The 21,626-nt window shown below is 37.3% G+C and overlaps 3 protein-coding genes across 3 annotated transcripts in view; all 3 read right to left on the bottom strand.

The window, feature by feature from the left end:
- LOC311082206 (scavenger receptor cysteine-rich type 1 protein M130-like) overlaps positions 1-21,626 on the bottom strand; it is a gene marked incomplete at both ends in the record, with an annotated part of 77,163 nt that overhangs the window by 46,872 nt on the left and 8,665 nt on the right. The window lies entirely within an intron of this gene.
- Positions 1,960-14,477, bottom strand: LOC311081429 (scavenger receptor cysteine-rich type 1 protein M130-like; the record flags this gene model as incomplete). Its single annotated transcript, XM_084111966.1, has 17 exons — positions 1,960-2,158; positions 2,260-2,311; positions 4,098-4,160; positions 4,365-4,427; positions 4,742-4,810; positions 5,025-5,081; positions 5,193-5,252; positions 5,803-5,886; positions 5,985-6,194; positions 6,315-6,629; positions 7,006-7,302; positions 9,182-9,499; positions 9,537-9,899; positions 10,132-10,446; positions 10,533-10,835; positions 12,038-12,199; positions 14,426-14,477. The coding sequence occupies 17 exons, from the start codon at positions 14,475-14,477 to the stop codon at positions 1,960-1,962; spliced, it is 2,982 nt and encodes a 993-aa protein (XP_083968092.1).
- Positions 17,347-20,281, bottom strand: LOC311080729 (uncharacterized protein). Its single transcript, XM_084110843.1, has 8 exons — positions 20,190-20,281; positions 20,008-20,091; positions 19,413-19,472; positions 19,189-19,245; positions 18,990-19,064; positions 18,798-18,860; positions 17,907-17,969; positions 17,347-17,825 (listed from the first exon to the last, which is right to left on the bottom strand). The coding sequence occupies exons 1-8, from the start codon at positions 20,197-20,199 to the stop codon at positions 17,746-17,748; spliced, it is 492 nt and encodes a 163-aa protein (XP_083966969.1). The 5' UTR covers positions 20,200-20,281; the 3' UTR covers positions 17,347-17,745.

Below are 21,626 nucleotides of genomic sequence, written 5' to 3'. Positions count from 1 at the left end.
AGGATATGGCGTCGGAAAGCGCAGCAGGTACGGCGGTAGAAGGCGGCGTTGGCCAGCGGCTTCGAGGGCTCGTCCCGCTGAAGTGCTTGCCTCAGACGACGCGTGCTTCCTCGTGATCCAGCGATGCGTGAGCTTCGCTGAAGAGATGAAAATCAAGTGAATCAGCCTTTTCGAGCTCCTTTTATAGAGGTTAGCCACACCCGTCTCGGCGGGAAGTGGCAAGGAGGGCGCGAAGCGCCCTCATTGGCCTGACGTCACTTCAGGCCTCACTCGATAGGCTTATGCAGTTGCCGCAGAACAGCCAATGAGCGAGCAAGCTGTCTCGCTATAGCTGTGTACTGCTGCAACGCGCTTTACATATCGTCGCTGTCGGGCGGAAACCTCGTATGTCCAAATTTGGTCAATTTCATATTTTTTCACAAATCGATGCTATTGGTCAGTCCCCACGTGGTTCTGTTATTTTTACAAATTTTTAACCAATCTAAAGTGTTGAAAATAGCTTGAGAGCAAATCTCGTAACTCCATTGGACACTTCAACTGTCTGAGAATCCTCGTAACTCCACCTCTTCTTCACTCCGCGGCGGGAGCTTACGCGGCATAATCCGGCATTTTGTCTCCTCAGGATTGAACGTCGCAACGATAAGAAATCCTCGTCGAGCAACACGTAAAGCAAGCCTTAACTCTGATTTTATCTGTGTTAAACTATGATATCAGTTATTGATGTATTTTAAATGTCTACGTATTATAGGCTTAATATTACTAGGCTTATTATACGTGTGCATTGTTTTAAAATGTATCTAATATAATACTTGAATTGAAATAAATGTTTTGGATACCAGCATTAAATTATTGTTTTTATTATTATTTTACTGACTCGAAGTTGGCACTGTGCATGTAAAATACCCCAAGTAGCAGGTTTTATTTATGGGAGAAAAAGGGTCTGTCTAACGTTACTGGCGCCAGTAAGCCTATCATTGCATAACTCTGTCTGTTTTTTTAGACAATAACGAGTGAAAATAGTTAGGTTAGATACATTTGAGTAGGCTTGTTTTGTTAAAAATCGATTGCTGTAATGCTTTGGTGCAGAAGGAAGCCTGTGAGCCACGGTAAATTTGCGTGCAGATTAGGCAAATTTCCGCCTGTTAGACAGCCTAGTTACCTCATCGTTTTTAGCGCAATTTTCCACCGGACAAAATTGCGATTGTTAACTCATGATTTCTGTTCTGTCTGTGCGCACCAATCTTGCACTTCTATCTACTCCTCAACCAGACCACCTAGAGACTTCGGGTTTTCGGCATTATGTTAAGGAAGGTCTAATCTCGGGAACGCACAAAAAAAATCCAGGAAAAGATTTACTATCTCTTAGTGTTGTGATCCCATGAGGTCAGAAAATTGCGCTAAAACACTCAACGAGTTTTTATTACTTGTTTGTTCTGCTTCACGTATAGCTCTTAAACCTTTAAAATAGAGTTTAGGATGTATGTAACCACAATCATTAGATATGAATAGCTCTTAAAGCCTTATCTCTTGTCAAAAGGCTCAATGCGACCGCAGACTTTGAACACTGCTGGCAGCAGCGACGTCTGTGTCCGTACCATTCTAATCAATGACAGCGTAACCTCGTATCTCCCTGCTCCCAAGTCATAAATCTCGTATCTCCGATTAAACATGATTTTGGGGAAATGTTGTGTTAATGTTGGTATACAACAGTATATGATAGCAATATAAGTTATAATACCAACTTTAATGATACAATGTTTAATAATTAAAAAAATATGCAGTTTTTTTAATTTCCTGAAAAATAATGGTTTTGGAGATACGAGGATTCCGCCAGACAGCGACGATATATGGAAAATTAAGGATAATTTTTTGCTTCAGTATTTCGTGAAAAAAGAGTTTTTCCCGTAGCGTTTTTACAAAAACGCAGTACGAGAGGACTCTCGTAAGAGAACAGTAAACTTAGGAATTCTTGAGTGGTGCGCTGAGCGAAGAGTAAGACCCAGGCTGGAAGTAGAGGGCAGGTGGCGAGAAAACAGTATCCAGGGACAGGCAAGAGGTCGGGGCAGGCGGCTGGTAATCAGTATCCAGGGACAGGCAAGAGGTCGAGGCAGGCGGCTGAGAAACAAGGTCAGAGTCAGGCAATGGGTCGAGAGGCAGGCTGCAGACAATCAGAGAGGGAAAACGTTAGCGAGGGTCAGTAACACAGGAAGGTTAGGAACTCAGAAACGGCTCGGACATGCACACGTAGAGAGGCAATACTTCGCAAAGGAGCACTCTGTTAATGAGGCAGATAAAGGCTGATCAATGAGCACTGATACAGAACAGGTGAAAGGCAAGAATGTACAAATGATGCACACTAATTAGAAGTATGTACTGCGCTAGAACTCAGGAGAGGAAGCTCGTGACTGAGAGATGGGGAAACCCGGGAGACTGGTCTCCGTAACAGCCATAATGACGTTCCATTTTTGGAAGGTAATTTATCTGCTAGACAACATGAGGGTCAACACTAGGAGTCTCATGCTCATCTGAGGAGATATGCTCATAGCTCATATGAGATATCATAATAAGGGTCCTCCTCGACATTGTCTATTTCAGACACATTCTCCTTTGTCACTGTCACTTTCAAAGAACTATGACAAAATCTAATTGACAGAAAACCTTTGCTAAGAGGTCATTTTCAATTGAGAAAGAGCATAAAGAGAGAGCTCACAGAGCACAAAGAGGTTTATAAGGCTTCTGTGGAAGCTTTCATACATTTGCTCCTCCCCTATATTATGTTTTCCCCTCCCACACGGCACAAAATATCAAAGTTATTGCGAGAATTATGTTTTCCCTTCCCTGGAAATATATAATTGGCACTGGAAATATCTCAATTCTTGTGAGAATTATGATTCCCCCTCCACTATATCGTGTGAACTATCAGTGGTTCTCGCAATACTTTAAGTAGGCCTATATGGTAATGTTAGGTTAGGGCCTAAAGCAGAGGGAAGTTTTTTGAAGATCATAAAATCTCAACTTATAATGACCACAATATCATCCAAAACAAATGTGGGATTTGTGCCAAATCACCAATATGTGAAAAGCAAAAAATTTGATATTTCTTATATGTTTTATACAGCAAAATGAGCCTGAGGTCAAATTGACCCCAAAGAACACAGATGCTACAAAATGTGTACAGAACATTGAAAACATATCATGTTCATTTTATGTTTACCCAGTTGTCCCCATTAAATTAGGAATTTAATTTTTTTTAATTATGTATTTAGAGACGTTAAACACTGAATGGGGTCAAATCGACCCCAAAGGTAATAGGAGGGTTAAAATGTAAAAATCACACAGTAAAATATGCAGTTTAGGTGAGTGTGTGGGGTTTTTTTTTTACATAATGTGTTTAACTGTCTTTACAGTATATTTTTCTTAAATAAAAGGTTAGATAAAGTTATTTCAAGCTGATAGCACACAAGAAATACTATTACTAAATACTATGGCAGTAAATTTATGGAAAAATGTGATGCCTAATAATAATTATTGAGTGGTAAATCCATTTTATTATTATATTTAGGTAGATAATGCTGTCAGCAGCCGAAATGCTTAACCGTTTTTTCAACAACTTTAAATGTTTATAGTGTTTTGCATAATTTTCTCATTTCCTCTAACTGCTTTTTAAAATATATTGTGACAAATGTAATGACTAAATGGTATATTTTGTTTATTAGGTGAAAAATATTGATATTAAAAAAAAATAATAATAATAGGCCAAATATTAAAATACAAATACTACAAAATTTGTTGCAATACATGTAACCTGTTATACAAAAATATTACAGATAATAAAAACATGAATCTTTAACAGTAGTTTAAGAAACCCCCATATCTCCAGGAACTGTAATATGATTTGATGAAGAGGCAGTGGGTGTGGTCAGTGAGTCATATGGCTCCTCCCTCTTTATTTGACTCCTCCACATCATCATAGTCTGTTTTTAAAAACAAAAGCAAACTGATTATTTTCATTGTAATATTTACATCAAGATGTAGTTTAAATGAGAAACATAACAAATACAAATTAAATATGCTATAGAATGGTTACAATAACATACCCAACAGGTTCCTCTCATCTTCATTGCTGTTCTTCACATCATCATACTCCTCCTGATCTCCCTCTGATTCACATGTGAAATAAAAACCTCACATTCTAGTTTGTAAATCAGCTTGTGTCATTAATGATGTCATTGATCTCTTTCACCTCATGACTGTCTGAGATTATTAGATTTACTCCTGATAAAGTCATGATGATTCATTAATGGTAGAAATGTTCAATATTAGTGGGTGAAGGTGATCATGAACTGCAGTTCTGTGTGACTCACCTTTTACATCTCGAAAGATCTGTCCATTAATGATGACATCATCATAATGCTCTGGTGTGTCCACTACACATGAACATATAGACAGAACAAACATTGCATTATATCTTACAATGTAATGGGATTAACCATAATATCATAAAAGGATAAAAGGATTATGGAAAATACACCAATAACAATAAAAAGTAAACACCATTTTTGATAGAGTTCTGTCCACTTGTCATTACATCATCATAGCTCTCAGGTGTGTATTCTGCAAATTTAACATGAGACAATATATAATGTATATATATATTTCTATATATACATATATACAGATTTTAATATATTTTAAATATTTCTCTCTTTATTATAGAAGAACCGAACGACACCTGTCTCACGATCTGGTTTCAGTCCATCTGTGATGACATCATCATAGTATCCCGGTGTGATTTCCTTCATCATCTCTTCTGCATCAACACATGTATAATTTGGGCATTTTTTTTATATTTTGGGAAACAAAATAAATGTAAAATATACTGTTGCAGGTTTTGGGTAATGAATGTTTGCTGTGTCGCAATTCAGAGGCTGCGTCCTCCGGTCGTCGCATTTGAAGGCTGCGTAATATTACGGCGACCTCCGGAGAACACATCCTCTGAATTGGGACACAGCGGGATCACTGACCTTTCAGGACACTGCCATTGATGACATCATCATAATATGCAGTCTTGAACTCTTTTTCTAATAAGATCAAAGTTTTAGTATTGTGAACAGTTGAATTAGTGTTAAAATGTGTAAATATTTTTTTTATATTTGTAAATCAAATGATTGGATCTACTTCAGCTCTCTAACCTGAGAGAAGCTCATCAGCATCTTCATACCCAGAATGCAGTTCTTCAGAGACGAGACTTCCTGTTAAAGGACAGAAGAACAGTCAGAAACATGTTCATCATTCCATACAGACTGACTCCTCATTTCTCCTTTGGATCATAAAGCATTGTGTTACTTACAACACAACACAAATATTAATAACATACATTTTAAAAGCATTAGAGGCAGAATGTCCTAAGTTTTAGGCCTATTAGCAAACACACATGTATCCTCACATGAACCCATTCCTCACTGCCTTCCAGAAATACACACAGGAAGAGACAAACACACACACACACACACACACACACACACACACACACACACACACACACCTGCACCTTGACTTACTAACCCCTCCTTATTACCCTTAAAATACACACAGGAAGAGACACTCACTGACACACACACACACACACACTCACACACACACACACACACATAAACATGCAACTGCAGCTCTGTGGTTTTCTGTGAGGAATTCTCTGGTTTAAAGCCGGAGGTTTAACAGGACTAATAATAGATGAACATCAAGTGTCTGACAGACTCTCTTATTAATCATATTAAATAAGTTTCATGTCTCATGTCTCACCTCTCTGAGTGAAGTGATTGTGTCTGTGATGAATCTCCTCATAAACGGCCTCAGTCGTCGTCCTGTGTCTCCTCTTAGAGAGAGCTGTGAGTGTAGACAGACAAACCTGCTGTCAGTTCACAACACATGACTGATCACACACTGAATAACACACAATATGACAGTCTCTGGATCTCTCCTACCTCTCCTCATCACTCTGTTCTTCTGAATCAGTATAAGCAGTGGCACTAAGAGCAGTAAGAGCAAAACTCCCAGTACAACCACAAGCACAGAGAGAGACACTGGAGGAGTTTGTGGAGGAGTGACTGATGTTGAGCGCACTGTCTGAGAAACTGGAGGAGAAGCTGATGTTGTTGTGGCAGGAGTAGTGGACACTGACAAATCTGGCAAATCTGACAAAACAGACACAGACTTTAAATTAAAAATTAAAAATTAAAAATCATGCAAATACACAGTTAGTAGCACTAAAATGATGTGAAAATGACTACTATTGCTCAGTGTTTTGCTGTGACCTGCACAGGTGAGTCCAGCGTGCTCTTTGTGGGAGCAGTCAGTGTGGTTCTTCAGGGAGAGAGGACAGTCCCACAGGTGAATCTCATTCCCTCTGCACTCGACTCTGTTCAGCCACACAACACCTTCACCAGCACCAAAGACTGAATTCTCATCAGCCCTCAGTGCTGCTCCACAACCCAGCTGCCTGCAGACCACCTGAGCATCACTGATGTCCCACAGATCAGCACAGACTGAACCCCACACAGCGTTATGATACACCTCCAGCCTCCCAGAGCACCGGCCCGAACCTCCACTCAGTCTGAGAGGAACATGATCTAAATCACACACAGCAACATCACTGACCAGCAATACATTTACAATGCATTTTATGACTATTTAAAGTTGTAACAAATTATGAATGTGGAATGTGGATTCGGTGTACAAGTGCTCAGATATTAATAATTCAAGATACTGTGAATAAAGAAAATACATCCTTATAATTATCTTACTTGAACACTGTCTCTGGTGAGGAGATTCTGAGGTAGAACATGTCAGACGACTCCGAGGAGATTCACGAGTCTGCTCCTCTAAAATTAAAGCGTTAAAATTTAACTCAATACTGAACAGAAAAATTATAAATATTAATAATAATTATAATGAAACAAACATGACATTTTACAACTATCTTAAATCAGTTAAATATCATCTTACTTGAGCAGTTGATCTTGGCCACTTCATTATCACAGTCATTCTGTCCCCAGGGTGAAGATGGACACTGCCATAGAGTGGAATCATGACGTCGACATTTAAGTTTATCAAGCCAATTATGAGACTTCAGTCCCTCTGAATAACTGGGTTCACTGCCAGATCTTCCACAGTTCAGCTCTTGACAGATCAGACTCGCTGTGTCTCTGTCCATCTTGTTGTAACACACATTACCCCAGGATCCATTGTAGAAAACCTCCACATTCCCTTCACAGCCCTCAGTTAACCTGATCTCTTTAAACTCTAGATGGAAAAGGATGAGATTGAGAATCAATGCATTTAAAACAATTAACTCTTTAATGTCTTCTCACTGTCTTTTTAGAAGGAGGCATACAGTGAAATAATTAGTCTCAACTTTACATATATAAAATGGAGGACACTAAAACCAAAAATGTGGAAACATATTTCATGCATTAGTGTATAAATATATAAAACACTACTTTTTTTTTTAATTGCTTGCACAAAATTTCTGAAACTTATTTTTTTTAAACTCACAAAACCACAAAACATGAACACAAGAAGCAAAACATCACACATCTCTTGCAAAAGCAAACACTTCATTTAAATCTATATTACAGGGTTTTTTATATTGTTTACACACGTTGTACTTGAGGCCCACTTAGCGTAACCATTCACTCATATACCTAATCTTCAGACCAAGTCTGCAAAACTGCAAGCAGGCTATGTGAAAAATGTAAAACACAAAAACGATTTTATCTTTTGCTTGTTCAGTGCAGTGGAGTGTAAAGGAGTTTATCACACTTGCATGTATGTGCACAAAAACTGTATATACAGCATGTATGCTCAATCGATAAACTTTACAGTTATTGAACTGACTTGAGCTGAATAATGACACTATTGGCTTGTTAGAGCTGCTTTACAGCAGAATTTTAATTTGTTACAATTGTGAAGCTTCTTCGAAACAATCTGTATTATATAAAGCGCTACAGAAATAAATGTGAATTGACATATTCAGTATATATTTACAAAATAAACAGAAATCCAAGGGTCAAAAGTGTATTTGTTTCTCAAAAATTGAGTTTTGATTTCTAAGTGATCAAATTAGGTATATTTACACTATAAAAAGAAATGCAAGAGGGTAAAAATAATTTCTTTCTTTCTGAAAAAACATTGCATTTTAAATCCTAAGTGATCAATTTATGTTTTCACTCCTGATCATTGGGTGTCAGTAATTGGAAAATTATTGTGGGATTTAAATGGCAGTATTTTCTGAAATAACACAAGAAACACTAGTTTTGAATAATGAGAACTGTGTTAAGCATTTTGCAAAAAGTTTGTTTTACAAATGCAAATAAATGAGTGTAAAGCAGATAATGTGTTTGCAGTTTTGCAGACTTGGTCTGAAGATTAGGTATATGAGTGAATGGTTTCTCTAAGTGGGCTCAAATACCACTTTTAGTGTGTAAGCAATTTAAAGCAAAACTGTAATACTAACCAATAATGTGTTTTTTTCTTTACACTTTGTCTTCTGATCCAGTCAGTAGTTGTAAGATTTATGGCTTTCATTCACTAAAAAGAACCATTAGAGTTATTTGTTTGGAAATCAGACTACATTTGTGGCACTCTGTGTTTTACGAGTTTACACTTACAAATGATTAGATAGAGTAAAAGCTTATGTGTATTTGGCGTGCTGTCCGAGGGAGAGCTCTGAGCTCAGAATGTGCCCGAACCCAGAGTACTCCCCCTGTATCTCTGGTTAGGATAGTAACCAAGTGTGAGAAGACGGGGTGGAGGAGGTATGCAGAAAACACTGTCGAGGAACATAGGTGAGTTGGCTACGTGTTTATAGGCCCCGTTTTATGCTGATTGGATAGATCATTTGAACGTGCTCCCCCCGAACTTTGTCAATACAACTTCGGTTAGTGCTGTAGATTTATAGTGTCATACTGCAGCTCAAGTACTTTAGAAAACTCTGTCAGAGTATTTTAGTACAGTATCTCGTCTACATTTGAAAAATGCACTTGTATTAACAGAATAGGTTCATGTATTTTTTAAATTGATGTATATTTAATATGTTTAAGTACACCTAATCACATACATAGGTTATTGAAAAGTTTAAAATTTTGCCAAGTTATTATTTAACTTAATGTTTGCTGTTTACCTGAGCACACGACTCCTACATCCTCCTTGTGTTGACAGTCATGTTTCCCCCAGCCTGGAGAAGAGCAGTTCCACAGGGACGTCTCATTCCCCTCACACTCCACCTCATCCAGCCATATGGGTCCAGAACCAGGACCAAACCAGGCTGGTACCTGCTGGTTACTGAGGGCCACTCCACACTGCAGCTGTCTGCACACCACATGGGCATCTTTAATATCCCAGGAGTCATCACACACTGTCCCCCATGAGCCACTGTGAAAAACCTCCAGCCTCCCTGCACAGTCTCCCCCAGAACCCACCAGCCTGATGGACCCGCGACCTGATATTCAGAGAGAGAAAAACACATTATTGATCACTAACAACTGAAGAATCTGCCCAGATGTTGTTGTTCTCACCAAGGCAGGTGATTGACAGCTGTTGTGTGGAGCTGCAGTTGAGAGTTTGTGGAGAGCTGCAGTTCCCCAGATGAGCTTCACTCCCAGAGCACTGGAAGCCCGTCACACACGCATGACTGTGTTCAGGACTGGATGAAGAGGAGCCGGAGAAGTTCAGCACAGAGCCACAGCCCAGCTGTCTGCAGACCACAGAGGATTCAGTGAGACTCCAGGAGTCCAGCAGAACTCTCCTCCAGACCTGATGGATGGAAACTTCCAGCTCCCCCTCACACTGTCTCTCTCCAGACAACCGCACCAGACCGTCATGAACAGCCAGAGAGGAATCTGGAAAGAAGGTCTCATGTTTTACTAAAATATTGCAAGTTTGTGAATATACTTTACATCAATAATACCAAAAAAATCTGAAATAAATGACAAGTATATTTTCTTTCAGTTTGAAATGACACTACACATGTTGTGAAATTACACATATGGTGAGATGAAATACTAAATTTATTCTTTTTTTTTATCTTTCAGCAGCAAACTATCAGTGAATCCTCCAGTAATATAAACTCACCAGAGCAGACGACTCCAACATCTCGTCCATGAGAACATTCAGCTCGACTCCATGAAGAGACGGAACATTCTGAGAGTTTTGTTTCATTCCCGTCACAATCAAACACATCAGCCCAGATTTCACCACTTCCCTCTCCAAACCAGTCTGATCCCACAACAGACACAGCAATCCCACAATTCATCTGTCTACAGAGGACACTGGCAGCTCTCATATCCCAGCATGCATCACACACTGTGCCCCATTGACTGAAGTACTGACGCTCAACTCGACCAGAACAGACGTCAGGACCATTGACCAGTCTGAGGTCAGTGTAACCTGGACAAAGAACAGAGAGTTTAGTTAAACAGTACAAAACATGCAAAAGAAATGGTTTAAAAAAGTTGTTTGAAAAGCTCCATTACCAGAACATAACAGTCCAATGTCATTCTCACGGGTACAGTTGTATTCGAGAGAAGATGATGTTGGACAAAAAGAAATATAAGACTCATTTCCTCTGCACTGAATCTCTCGTGTCCACATCTGAGCGTCTCCTTTGCCAAAAGCATCTTCTCTCAGCACCTGTACAGGAGCCCCACAGTCCAGCTCTCTACACACAACCTCTGCATCCTGCTGGTCAAAGGCAGCGTCACACACTGACATCCATGACCGATCATGAGGCACTTCTACTCTGCCAGAACAGAGAGATCCCCCAACCAGCCTGACTCCTTTAATGAAAAAAGGGACAATTTTAATAATATTTGCTTTGCTTCTTGACCTATTACTTTATAAAACTAAACAATTTATTCTGACCAGTTATTTATTTATTTTTTAATTGTCAGCAGTTTATTTCATGCATAAAATTCACACAAGCTTCTTGCATTTCACGAGTTTGCACTTACAAATAATTATCTAGAGTAAAAGAGTATGCATATTTGACGACTGGTGTGTTGTCCGGGGGAGAGCTCTGAATGTGGCCCGAACCCAGAGTACACCCGCTTTCTTCATTTGTGACCAGTCTTATGGGCAATTTTTTTTAAATTGAGATTTATACATAATCTGAAAGCTGAATACATAATATTTCCATTGATGTATGGTTTGTTAGGATAGGACAATATTTCACGAGATACAACTATTTGAAAATCTGAAATCTGAGGGTGCAGAAAAATCGAAATATTGAGAAAATCGCCTTTAAAGTTGTACATTTCTGTTGGCGATTATGCTGCATCCACTCACAAAAATAAATGTTTTATATATTTAAGGTGGGAAATTTACAAAATATCTTCATGAAACATGATCTTTACTTAATATCCTAATGATTTATTGTCATAAAAGAAAAATCTATAATTTTGACCCATGCAATGTTTTGTTGGCTATTGCCACAAATATACCCGTGCGAATTAAGACTGGTTTTGTGATCCAGGGTCACATTTAATGAATAACAGGGGAGAAAAACTTTAGTAAGATAAATGCACCCAGGGTGTTATTAAAATGCGTGTAGTCTATGAAATGCTCAACCTTTGAACAATATAATATATTGTTCAAAGGTTGAGCATTTCATAGACTACACGCATTTTAATAACACCCTGTGTTTCGTTCGCACAATTTGCTTCATGTACTTTCCATCTAGTAATTCAGCACGTCACATAATAGATTACTTCACCCCACACAGACAACCAAACAACCACCTGATGTAACATTGAATGTGGTGAGAAAATTTGTATTTATCCTGGAATTCTTTGGGAAAAAAGGTTAGTAATTATGAAATAAGCGTGGATGAGCTTACCAGAGCAAACGACTCCAGCATCTTCAGTATGATTAGTGTCTATTCCCCATCCATTGAATCTACAGTTCATCAATGTAGACTCTGATCCAGTACACAGTAAATTAGAAATCCAGATTTGGCCGGATCCTTCTCCGAAGTGAGCACCCTTTGGTGCACTTAAAGCCTCTCCACATCCCAGCTCTCTACACACCACTGCAGCTTCAGACATATCCCAACCAACATCATGCACTGTTCCCCACTGACCATCATGAAGAACCTCCACTCTACCAGCACAGGAACTCTTACCACCTGCTAATCGCACTGTTTCTGAAGGTAAAAAGGGCAGAAAAAGATAGAGAAAAAAGAAAAACAATTGTTGTAAAATATTACTCTGTGATTTTATGTCCATACTTGTATAGTTCATATCATTCACCTACCAGCACATACAACGCTCACATCGTTGTCATAGGAACAATTGTGTGAAGGTAACACTGGACAGAGAGCAAACTGATACTCGTCTCCTCTGCACTGAATCTCTTGTGTCCACATCTGAGCGTCTCCTTTGCCAAAAGCATCTTCTCCCAGCACCTGTACAGGAGCCCCACAGTCCAGCTCTCTACACACAACCTCTGCATCCTGCTGGTCAAAGGCAGCGTCACACACTGTGTGCCAGGTGTTTCCATGAGGCAACTCTAGTCTTCCAGAACAGCGAGAACCTCCAACCAGCCTGATGCCTGAAATGATTATGATAACAAGCCATTTAAAATATCAAGACATTAAAAAAATCCCCAAAATAAAAAAGTAAAGAAAAGTTCAAGTATATTTTTAAGTATACTTTATCTAGAATACTAATATCAATGTACTAGTACAAAATTGTAAGTGTATTTCAATACTGCTTGGGACTAAATTGCAGTTTTAAGTATTTTTCTGAGAAGTACATAAAAAGTAGACAGGAAGTATACTTTCTTATTTTTAGTAATAAAGAACTGTACTAATAGCACACTTGAATATATTACTTTTTCGCAAGGGAGACCATGGAGTGTTTTGCTTATAATGTTTCGTAAGTGAGAGATTTTTTTGCGGCAGAATTAAATTTGCCCAAAATTAAAAGCTGTTTTGAAATCTTCAACTTATTGTAAACTATTTAGAGTAATGTCAAGAACAAAGAGTGCTGTTGTTTCAGTCTAGAGTAACATTTGTGTCAGTACTGGTCCTTCATTTGGCACCCTAGGTCACAATGTATCACAATACAAAAACAATATTTATCATCCATAGCGACAATGTATTGTACACAGCAACAGTAGGCTATAGTTCAGCCAAAATCAAAGTTTAGATTTATTTAATGTAGCATCAAATATGATCAGAAGTTCACACATTTGATCTAGCATGTTTATTAATTATTATTAATCAATTAAAAAATAAATAAATAATTTAATAAAATACAAAATTTTATATTTACAATATTTAAATTTTTATTATTTCTAAGATTTTAATGGTGTCACCGTTGCTCTGTGTTATGATTCGGTTGAAACATGGAGGAAGCAGGATCCAAATGCAGCTCACTTTATTAAACAAACTCCAGACTTACAAACTCAAATACAGGAACGGGGAACAGGACTCAGGAACAGAACAACCAACATCCACTTAACAACATCAAGAACTCACAAAGACTGAACTAGACACAGGGCTTAAATACATACTGGACTAATGACGAGACAAGGGACACCTGTGAACATTTAAACAATCAACCAATGACAAAATGACAACAGACAGGGGAACACAAGGCAAGATCACATGACTAGAACAGGGGATCACATGACAGACAAGAACCAGGAACAATAAACAAAACCCAAACCGTGACACTCTGTGAATAGGGGACAAAGGCCAAGTAAGCCTATTCAAGTAAATTCATTATGCTATACCGAATTTAGCATCTTGCAGTACTTTTTGTTAAATATTTAGTCCATTTTGGCTTTGTTTAAAGTATTAGATTCAGTATTCAGTATTGTGTATCAAGCTGAATCGTCACATCAGTGTATTGTTACACCTCTATTGACTTGTCCAGCCCTGGATTTGGTGAGCTGTAATACTAATAGAACATCAGTTTTAATGTTGTACATTAATTTATTTTTCAATTTCTGGTTTATTTTTAACATAAAGGTGAAAGTGTTTAACATTTAGAGTAAATTTTGTATATGAAATTAAACAAGAGAGTTTGCTGATTCAGGTCATGCATGCACTCTCATTAAACATGCATTAACCTGATCACAACATAAAACAAAATTTTGACTTCGAAATTTGTTACTGTCATGTAGATTTTTTATATTTGTACACAGTCTTGCAGCTTCTACTGTCACATCAAGATAGTGGTCATGTACAGTATGATTGATATAACATTGAGCCGATAGATCAGTTCTAATCAGTTAAACTGTGTTATAACACTTGTTGGTTTCCACTATTTATTAACTATGAACATTAATTTTAAAATCTAGTACATATTTTTAATAGAATAAATACATTTGATGTTGAAATCTAGACAGAAAACCAACCTACCTGAACAGATCACCCCAACATCTTCACTGTGTCTACAGTCATGTTCACCCATTTCTAATTTTGAGCAATTGAGTATTGAGGACTCTGATCCACTACATCTCACATTATCCATCCAGATTTGTCCTGATCCTGGTCCAAAGTGAGCAACACACATTGTTGAAGTACTGCCACATCCCAGCTCACACACCACTGCAGTGTTTGTCAAACTCCAATAATCATCACACACTGTTCCCCACTCTCCTCTATAATAAACCTCCACTCTACCAGCACAGGAATTATTACCATTCACCAGCCTCACATTTCCTGCAGACAAGATACAGAATGATTTACTGTATATATAATGCACAGTGAGAAGACAAACAACAGACTTTAAGTCAGCAAAACAGATGAACAGAGAAAATAACCATGAAATAAATTAACATTTATATTAATTCAAATATTACACATACAAAAGTGGAACTTGTGTTATGACCATTTCCTAACTAACACAGAGTCAATCACTACATTAACTCACACATAATGATCCTGTGTGTGTGTGTACGTACCAGCTGTGGCGAGTCTGATCAAAGATGACAAAAAAATGAGTGTTAGATAGCTCTCCATCTTCACTGATCATACACTCTTCTTGATCAGCTCAGAAGTGAAAGGTTCAAGAGAGACAGAGACAGAAGGCTCTACAATCACCAAACAACAAGCCAATCAAACTTTTACCTTATTAGACAGAAGAGAGGAAATCATCAAACAGTTTCACTGACAAATCAGAAGACGTATTTATGATTCTCACCATATTTATTAAAAGCACGTCAACACAGATGAACAGGACTCCTCCTCCACCTTATAGAGACACTTAACTGGGGAGAAACATGCAAGATAGAGGGGTGACAGTCACACATACAGGAAACTGATTTCAGAAAACATTCCAGTTTATTTACAGCATCAAAGCACAGCATTTGCAGATATACAAATACAAACACTGATAACTAACTGCTTCATGTTTCTCACTTTGGGTCCATGTTTAGAAATATTAGTTGGATACAAACAGAAATCAAATGTGCTGTTTTAAAGATTCTTTTTAACTACTATAATATATCCAGAAGTTAGTAATGCTTGTCATACTCTTCAAGTGCACAGTAAATGTTATTTCACAAAAGAGTGTAAGGAAAAGAGAATTTTGTTTAAAAATATTATAATGATTTTAAAAAGACAAAAAAAAAAAATATATATATATATATATATATATACATATGCCTTTCCCCAGTTCATCATTTAGGAATACTCGACCAAGTTTGCAGCTTCACTTGTGTGTTTAATACTGCAATACCGATCTATTCCTATGGGGGGCAGTAAAATGACTATGAGATGTTTCTGGTGGTGAACATCGCCGGACTCTTTAACTGGTACAGGAGCCCCAGTTGTTGTGTGTCAGTACAATTTTACTCAAGTTTACAAACCTTTGACTGCAGTATATTAACAGATTATTATTTATCCTAACAATTTAGGATGAATTGTTTGCTTTGACTGAATTGTTTGCTTTATTTGTATAGCTTCTTATACCTTTTACTTATACTTTTATCATGGCTAATATTGATAAAACTGAAATTTAACACAAAGAGACTGGGTGAGTTTTGTCATTTTAAATTGTAATAATTGTATTTAAAAATTTAAAAACTGTAATGTTGTTTACTGCAAAATCTGTTGTTTAGTACAAATGCACATATTGCCTGGGCCATATTAAAATGTTTAATGTTTTTATATTATATTTAAAACGAAAAGAGGCAGGTTTGTGTTTTATATTTTGTTTTTTTTATAAATAGGCAAACGTTATGTGCAGTGAATATAATCAATACGCGTTGCATGAACCACATTTGTGTGGCTATCATGTTTAAGATTTCTTTAAATGAAAACGAAAATAGTTAGTATGGTGTTTTATCACATATTTCGTTGCCTAAAATATACACAGAGATAACCGGAGTAGCAGAGCGTGCTGAGTGACGCGCGCTGCGTCAGAAGGTGGGCGGGGTTAGGATTTCCCAAGATTTTCCATGATGAAAGTGACCAATCATAAGAGGGTCAGTGCCCTCCTTGGTTTCCGCCCCCAAATTGTCAAAAGTCATGTAGACTCGAGGGAGCAGAAATCAGCTGAGCGAGCAGAAATCCACTGCGCGAGCAAAACAGCATTCCGCGAGCAGAAGCCCGCTGCGCGCGAGCAGGATTCCACTGTACAAGCAGAGTTAACCTATGAGAGTATGCCAGGCGCTCGCTCGCAGCTACCTGTACACCTCTCGGTTGTTGAATTTGTGCGCGAGTACTTTTATCATGCCAGCTGAAGGTTCATTTTTGCGCGTGTGAAATAACATAATGTGCTCGTGAGCATGTCTTACACGCTCATAACTTTTGACTAAAAAATAACGCCATAGTAAAGTTATTATAAAGTGATTCATATGGTTTATAGAGAATAAATACACATTTTAAACGTGTTACAGATTGTTGACTTACACATAGCCCTATATAGCCTAAAGCAAACAAATGTGTGTGTCTGTGTGCACTAACTACTTGGATAAGTTCATGCTGATTCCGAGTATGGGTTACATACGTTGCCTTAACATGTCACTTTCACTTTGTTGAGCAGTCGTTGCCTAATGGTTAGCGAGTCAGACAGGTAACCCAAAAGGTTGTGGGTTCGATTCTCAATACCGACAGGAAACGAGTGATGTGTCCTTGAGCAAAACACCTAAACCCCAATCACTCCCCAGGTGTCACAGCAAAAAGATTCCCACTGTTCCGAGTGTGTGTCCACGGTTTGCAGCGTGTGTTCATTACTGCTAATGTGTGTGCACTAACTTGGAGGAAAAATTGAGATTATGGGTTACCTTCACATTTCACGTTCATCTACAGCCTGAGAATGGATTTAAAAGTAAAATGACAAGTGATATGCATATTTATTATGGTTAAAACACACCTGACCACACAAAATAATAATATTTGATACAGATCAATTCTTTAGCAGGTTTATTATAAAAGTTATTTAATGCATCCAAAATAAATGCAAATGTTTTTTTTTTTGTGTGTGCATTTTTCACTCATAAAAAGTACAGTAGGCCTACATGCTGTCACCATGGTGAGGCTTTTACATCACATTTTTTGTTGGTAATTTAGCAGAAAAGGCACTGTTGTTTGTATTATTACTACAAGGCCATAATAAACAATACAAAATCTCACAGAGGCATATCAATTTAAATAAAAAAAAAAAAAAAAAAAAAAAAACATAAAAACCTTAGATTTGATATATCAATAGCAATTTCACTCAAACTTTTAAGTTTTCAAATTTCTTGAACTGGCGCGGTCATTGAGCCGAATGGCCCTCCTCCTTTTTTTGACTCCTCCTCCACATCATCATAATCTGTTATTAAAAACAAAATCTTAATTCATGTTGTAATCAGATTCATATTTTAAATGAAGAACTATGAACTTAATAACTTACCTAACAGGTTTCTCACATCTTCACTCACACTCATCACATCATCATAGTCCTCCTGAACTCCCTCTGATCAAGAATGACATAAAAAACATCAGAATATAAAACACTTAAACTGCGTCCCGATCAGAGGCTGCATCATATGAAGGCCGATTGACTCCGGCTCCAAGGCTCCGGTGACGACAGGATTTTGTTTTTCGAAAACTGCCAAATTACACTTTTAAATGCAAGTATTGGGTTTCAGCTTACTCAAATATCTAATGATAGAAAAGTAAATCTTTCTAAAAAACTTTAAAGCGGTTCAAATGTTGACATATCTTACTAAGATGATATATAGTTTATACTCTTTATTTTATATAGAAATGGACCATGGTGAACATATTTAGACAGTTTGTGAACCCTGTTTTGGTTTCGGACAGTTTAATATAACTTTCAAAAAAGTCCAGTACAAACGTTACTGCCGCTCATCATCGCTGTCACAGTTGCTAGGCGACAAGAACAATCTCCCGTAGACCGTCCCATTTAACAACACTAGTTTTGACCTTCGGGCCTTCAAAGGATGCAGCCTCTGAATTGGGACACATCTTTATCTTATTTGAGTCCCTGAATCCCTTTTCCCTTTAAGTGTATTGATTACACAAAGCTCATGTCTAATACTCATGTAAAAATGTAAGGCTGATAATAAAATGTAGTTCTGTTCAACCCACCTATTTGCGAGCTCTGTCCATTAATGATGACATCGTCATAATTCTCTAGCATGTTAACTACACGTGCAAATATAAGCCCAAAAAGTTAAATATAAGTCAAAAAACATTAAGGCAGTCATTTTAAAATATTATCAGTTATGAGGTTTATTTTAAAGGAATATATTTTTTAAAAAAATCAATAAAAAAACACCTTTTTTGATGAAAGAGTTCTGTCCACTGGTGATGACGTCATCATAGCTCTCAGGAGTGTCTTCTACAAAATCACACATTCATCACAAACATTAATGACATTCAAAAGTTTTTTTTTGTCCGTTAATATACAGAAATAACTTTAATATACTGAAGTATTTCAATATGCTGTTATAGAATAACAGAACGACACCTGTCTCATGATCTGGTTTCAGTCCATCAGTGATGACATCATCATAGTATCCCGGTGTGATTTCCTTCATCTCTTCTGCATCAACACAGAATATGTTTGGATACAAAAGCCAAAATATGTCCTTTTTGCAGGTCATGAGACCATTAAGTTATTAATCATCTGGTAATAAATCATGTGATCAATTAAAAAGGTCACTGACCTTTCAGGCCACTGTTGTTGGTGACATCATCATAATATACAGTCTTGAAATCTTTTGCTAAAATGGAGAACAGAATGTTAATATATAGACAAACAGCAGAATTTAAAGGGTATTGAGTCATTAGTCAAATATTTAATAGAATTTGTTAATTACATTTATTTATTTAGGTTGAATTCAATGAAAATTATTTTGAGTGGAATGAATATGCGCTTCTGCTGTCTAACCTGAGAGAAGCTCATCAGCATCTTCATACCCAGAATGCAGTTCTTCAGAGATGAGACTTCCTGTTAAAGGAGAGAAAAACAGTCAGGAACATGTTCATCATCACAAACAGACTGAATCTGAATTTCCATTGGATCATACAACTCTTTATTTTATTTTTTAACATTAGAGGCAGAAATCCCATGTTTTTTTCTGTTTGTTTTCTGTTAGGCCTATTAGCAAACACACATGTATCCTCACATGAACCCATTCCTCACTGCCTTCCAGAAATACACACAGGAAGAGACAAATACACACACACACACACACGTACAAACATATGAACCGCTCCTTATTACCCACTAAAAATACATACAGGAAGAAACACACTCACTCACTCACTCACACACACACACACACACACAACACACACACACACACACACACACACACCCACAACACACACACACATAAACATGCACCTGCAGCTCTGTGGTTTTCTGTGAGAAGGTTTAACAGGAGCCGGAGGTTTAACAGGACTAATAATAGATGAACATCAAGTGTCTGACAGACTCTCTTATTAATAATATTAAATAAGATTCACGGCTCATGTCTCACCTCTCTGAGTGAAGTGATTGTGTCTGTGATGAATCTCCTCATAAACGGCCTCAGTCGTCGTCCTGTGTCTCCTCTTAGAGAGAGCTGTGAGTGTAGACAGACAAACCTGCTGTCAGTTCACAACACATGACTGATCACACACTGAATAACACACAATATGACAGTCTCTGGATCTCTCCTACCTCTCCTCATCACTCTGTTCTGCTGAATCAGTATAAGCAGTGGCACTAAGAGCAGTAAGAGTAAAACTCCCAGTACAACCACAGGCACAGAGAGAGACACTGGAGGAGTTTGTGGAGGAGTGACTGATGTTGAACGCACTGTCTGAGAAACTTATGGAGCTATTCTTGTGCCAATAAAAATGAACGTAGCTTTTCAAGAAACTAATGAAAATATAAATTGAAACTAAATAAATTATCTCTAAAACTGAAAAAGAATAAATCGCAGGCAAATTTTTTGCTTCGTTTTTAATACACTGCATGTTTTGCTAACTGTTTCTCATATTTCAATCGCTGATCTGAACTTACAAATGCGCTTCCAGAGTTTTCATTTACGCTTCTGAAGTTTTCGTTTACGCTCCCTGAGTTTTCGTTCGCTGTTCTGACACATTTCTCTCGTGGGGGCGGGGCTAGTAGCAGTGTGTTCTCATTGGTTACTGAGCTTTTGATTGATCGCTTCGTGACCTGGAAGTGAAGACGTCAGTGGTGTGTTTATGTGTGGATGTGAGCGTCTGTAATCGCAGCTTTCTATTTCATTTTAGTGATATTAAGTTATGTTTGTTTTTTAATTTTATCTGTATTTACCTGCTGCTACTACTTAGTTGGCAGAAGCTTTTTAGGAGCACAAGAGATCTATTCAGTCTATTCAGGTGTAATTGCACATTAAAGTACTGTATATAATACTTAAAATATTGTAGTGTCCAATGTTTTCGGAGAATATTTGTTTATTCCTGATGATTATTTTGCATGTTAGGCTCTGATTAGGTTGAGCTGTTACAATTTAAAGAGAATACTAGCAAACGTGTGTGATATATTCAGCCGTCAAGAAAGTCAAACTTCAACCAAGTAATCAAGTTTGGCAGCCATGGCCATCACACTACTCATCGTTAGCATGATATAGCCTACGTTTACACCATCAAAATTAATGATCACTTAAATAAGAGGAATTTAAACAATATGAAAATTACAGTCGTGTCCTGCTGTCAGATACAGACCTCAAAGGGCATTTCATTACATATGTCACACAAAGAATGTTCTTGTTGCCATTTTTTAAAAATTGATAATTGTATTTAGTTATTTCATTTAATTAACACTATCTGCTAACATTTAAAATTGTAAATATATTTTAACAATCATCAACCGTTTCAATCGTGACTTATACAACCAGTTAAATTAATGTAATTGAAAATATGAATTCAAATAAATGTACATTCTTTATTGTCACTAAAGCATATACACAAGTATCAGAGTGAAGGTCTTGGATGCAATTATATTGTGACAGGAAAGACCAGAATCCACAAAACATTAACTACATAATATACATGTAATGCACAGTATTCTCATGATATACATTACTATACAAAATGCACAATTACAAATACAGAATACATTTTAAAAATT

The sequence above is a fragment of the Abramis brama genome (assembly GCF_963993115.1).
Source record: "Abramis brama genome assembly, chromosome: 4".
Taxonomy (NCBI): Eukaryota; Metazoa; Chordata; class Actinopteri; order Cypriniformes; family Leuciscidae; genus Abramis; species Abramis brama.
This window is presented reverse-complemented; position numbering and strand designations above follow the sequence as displayed.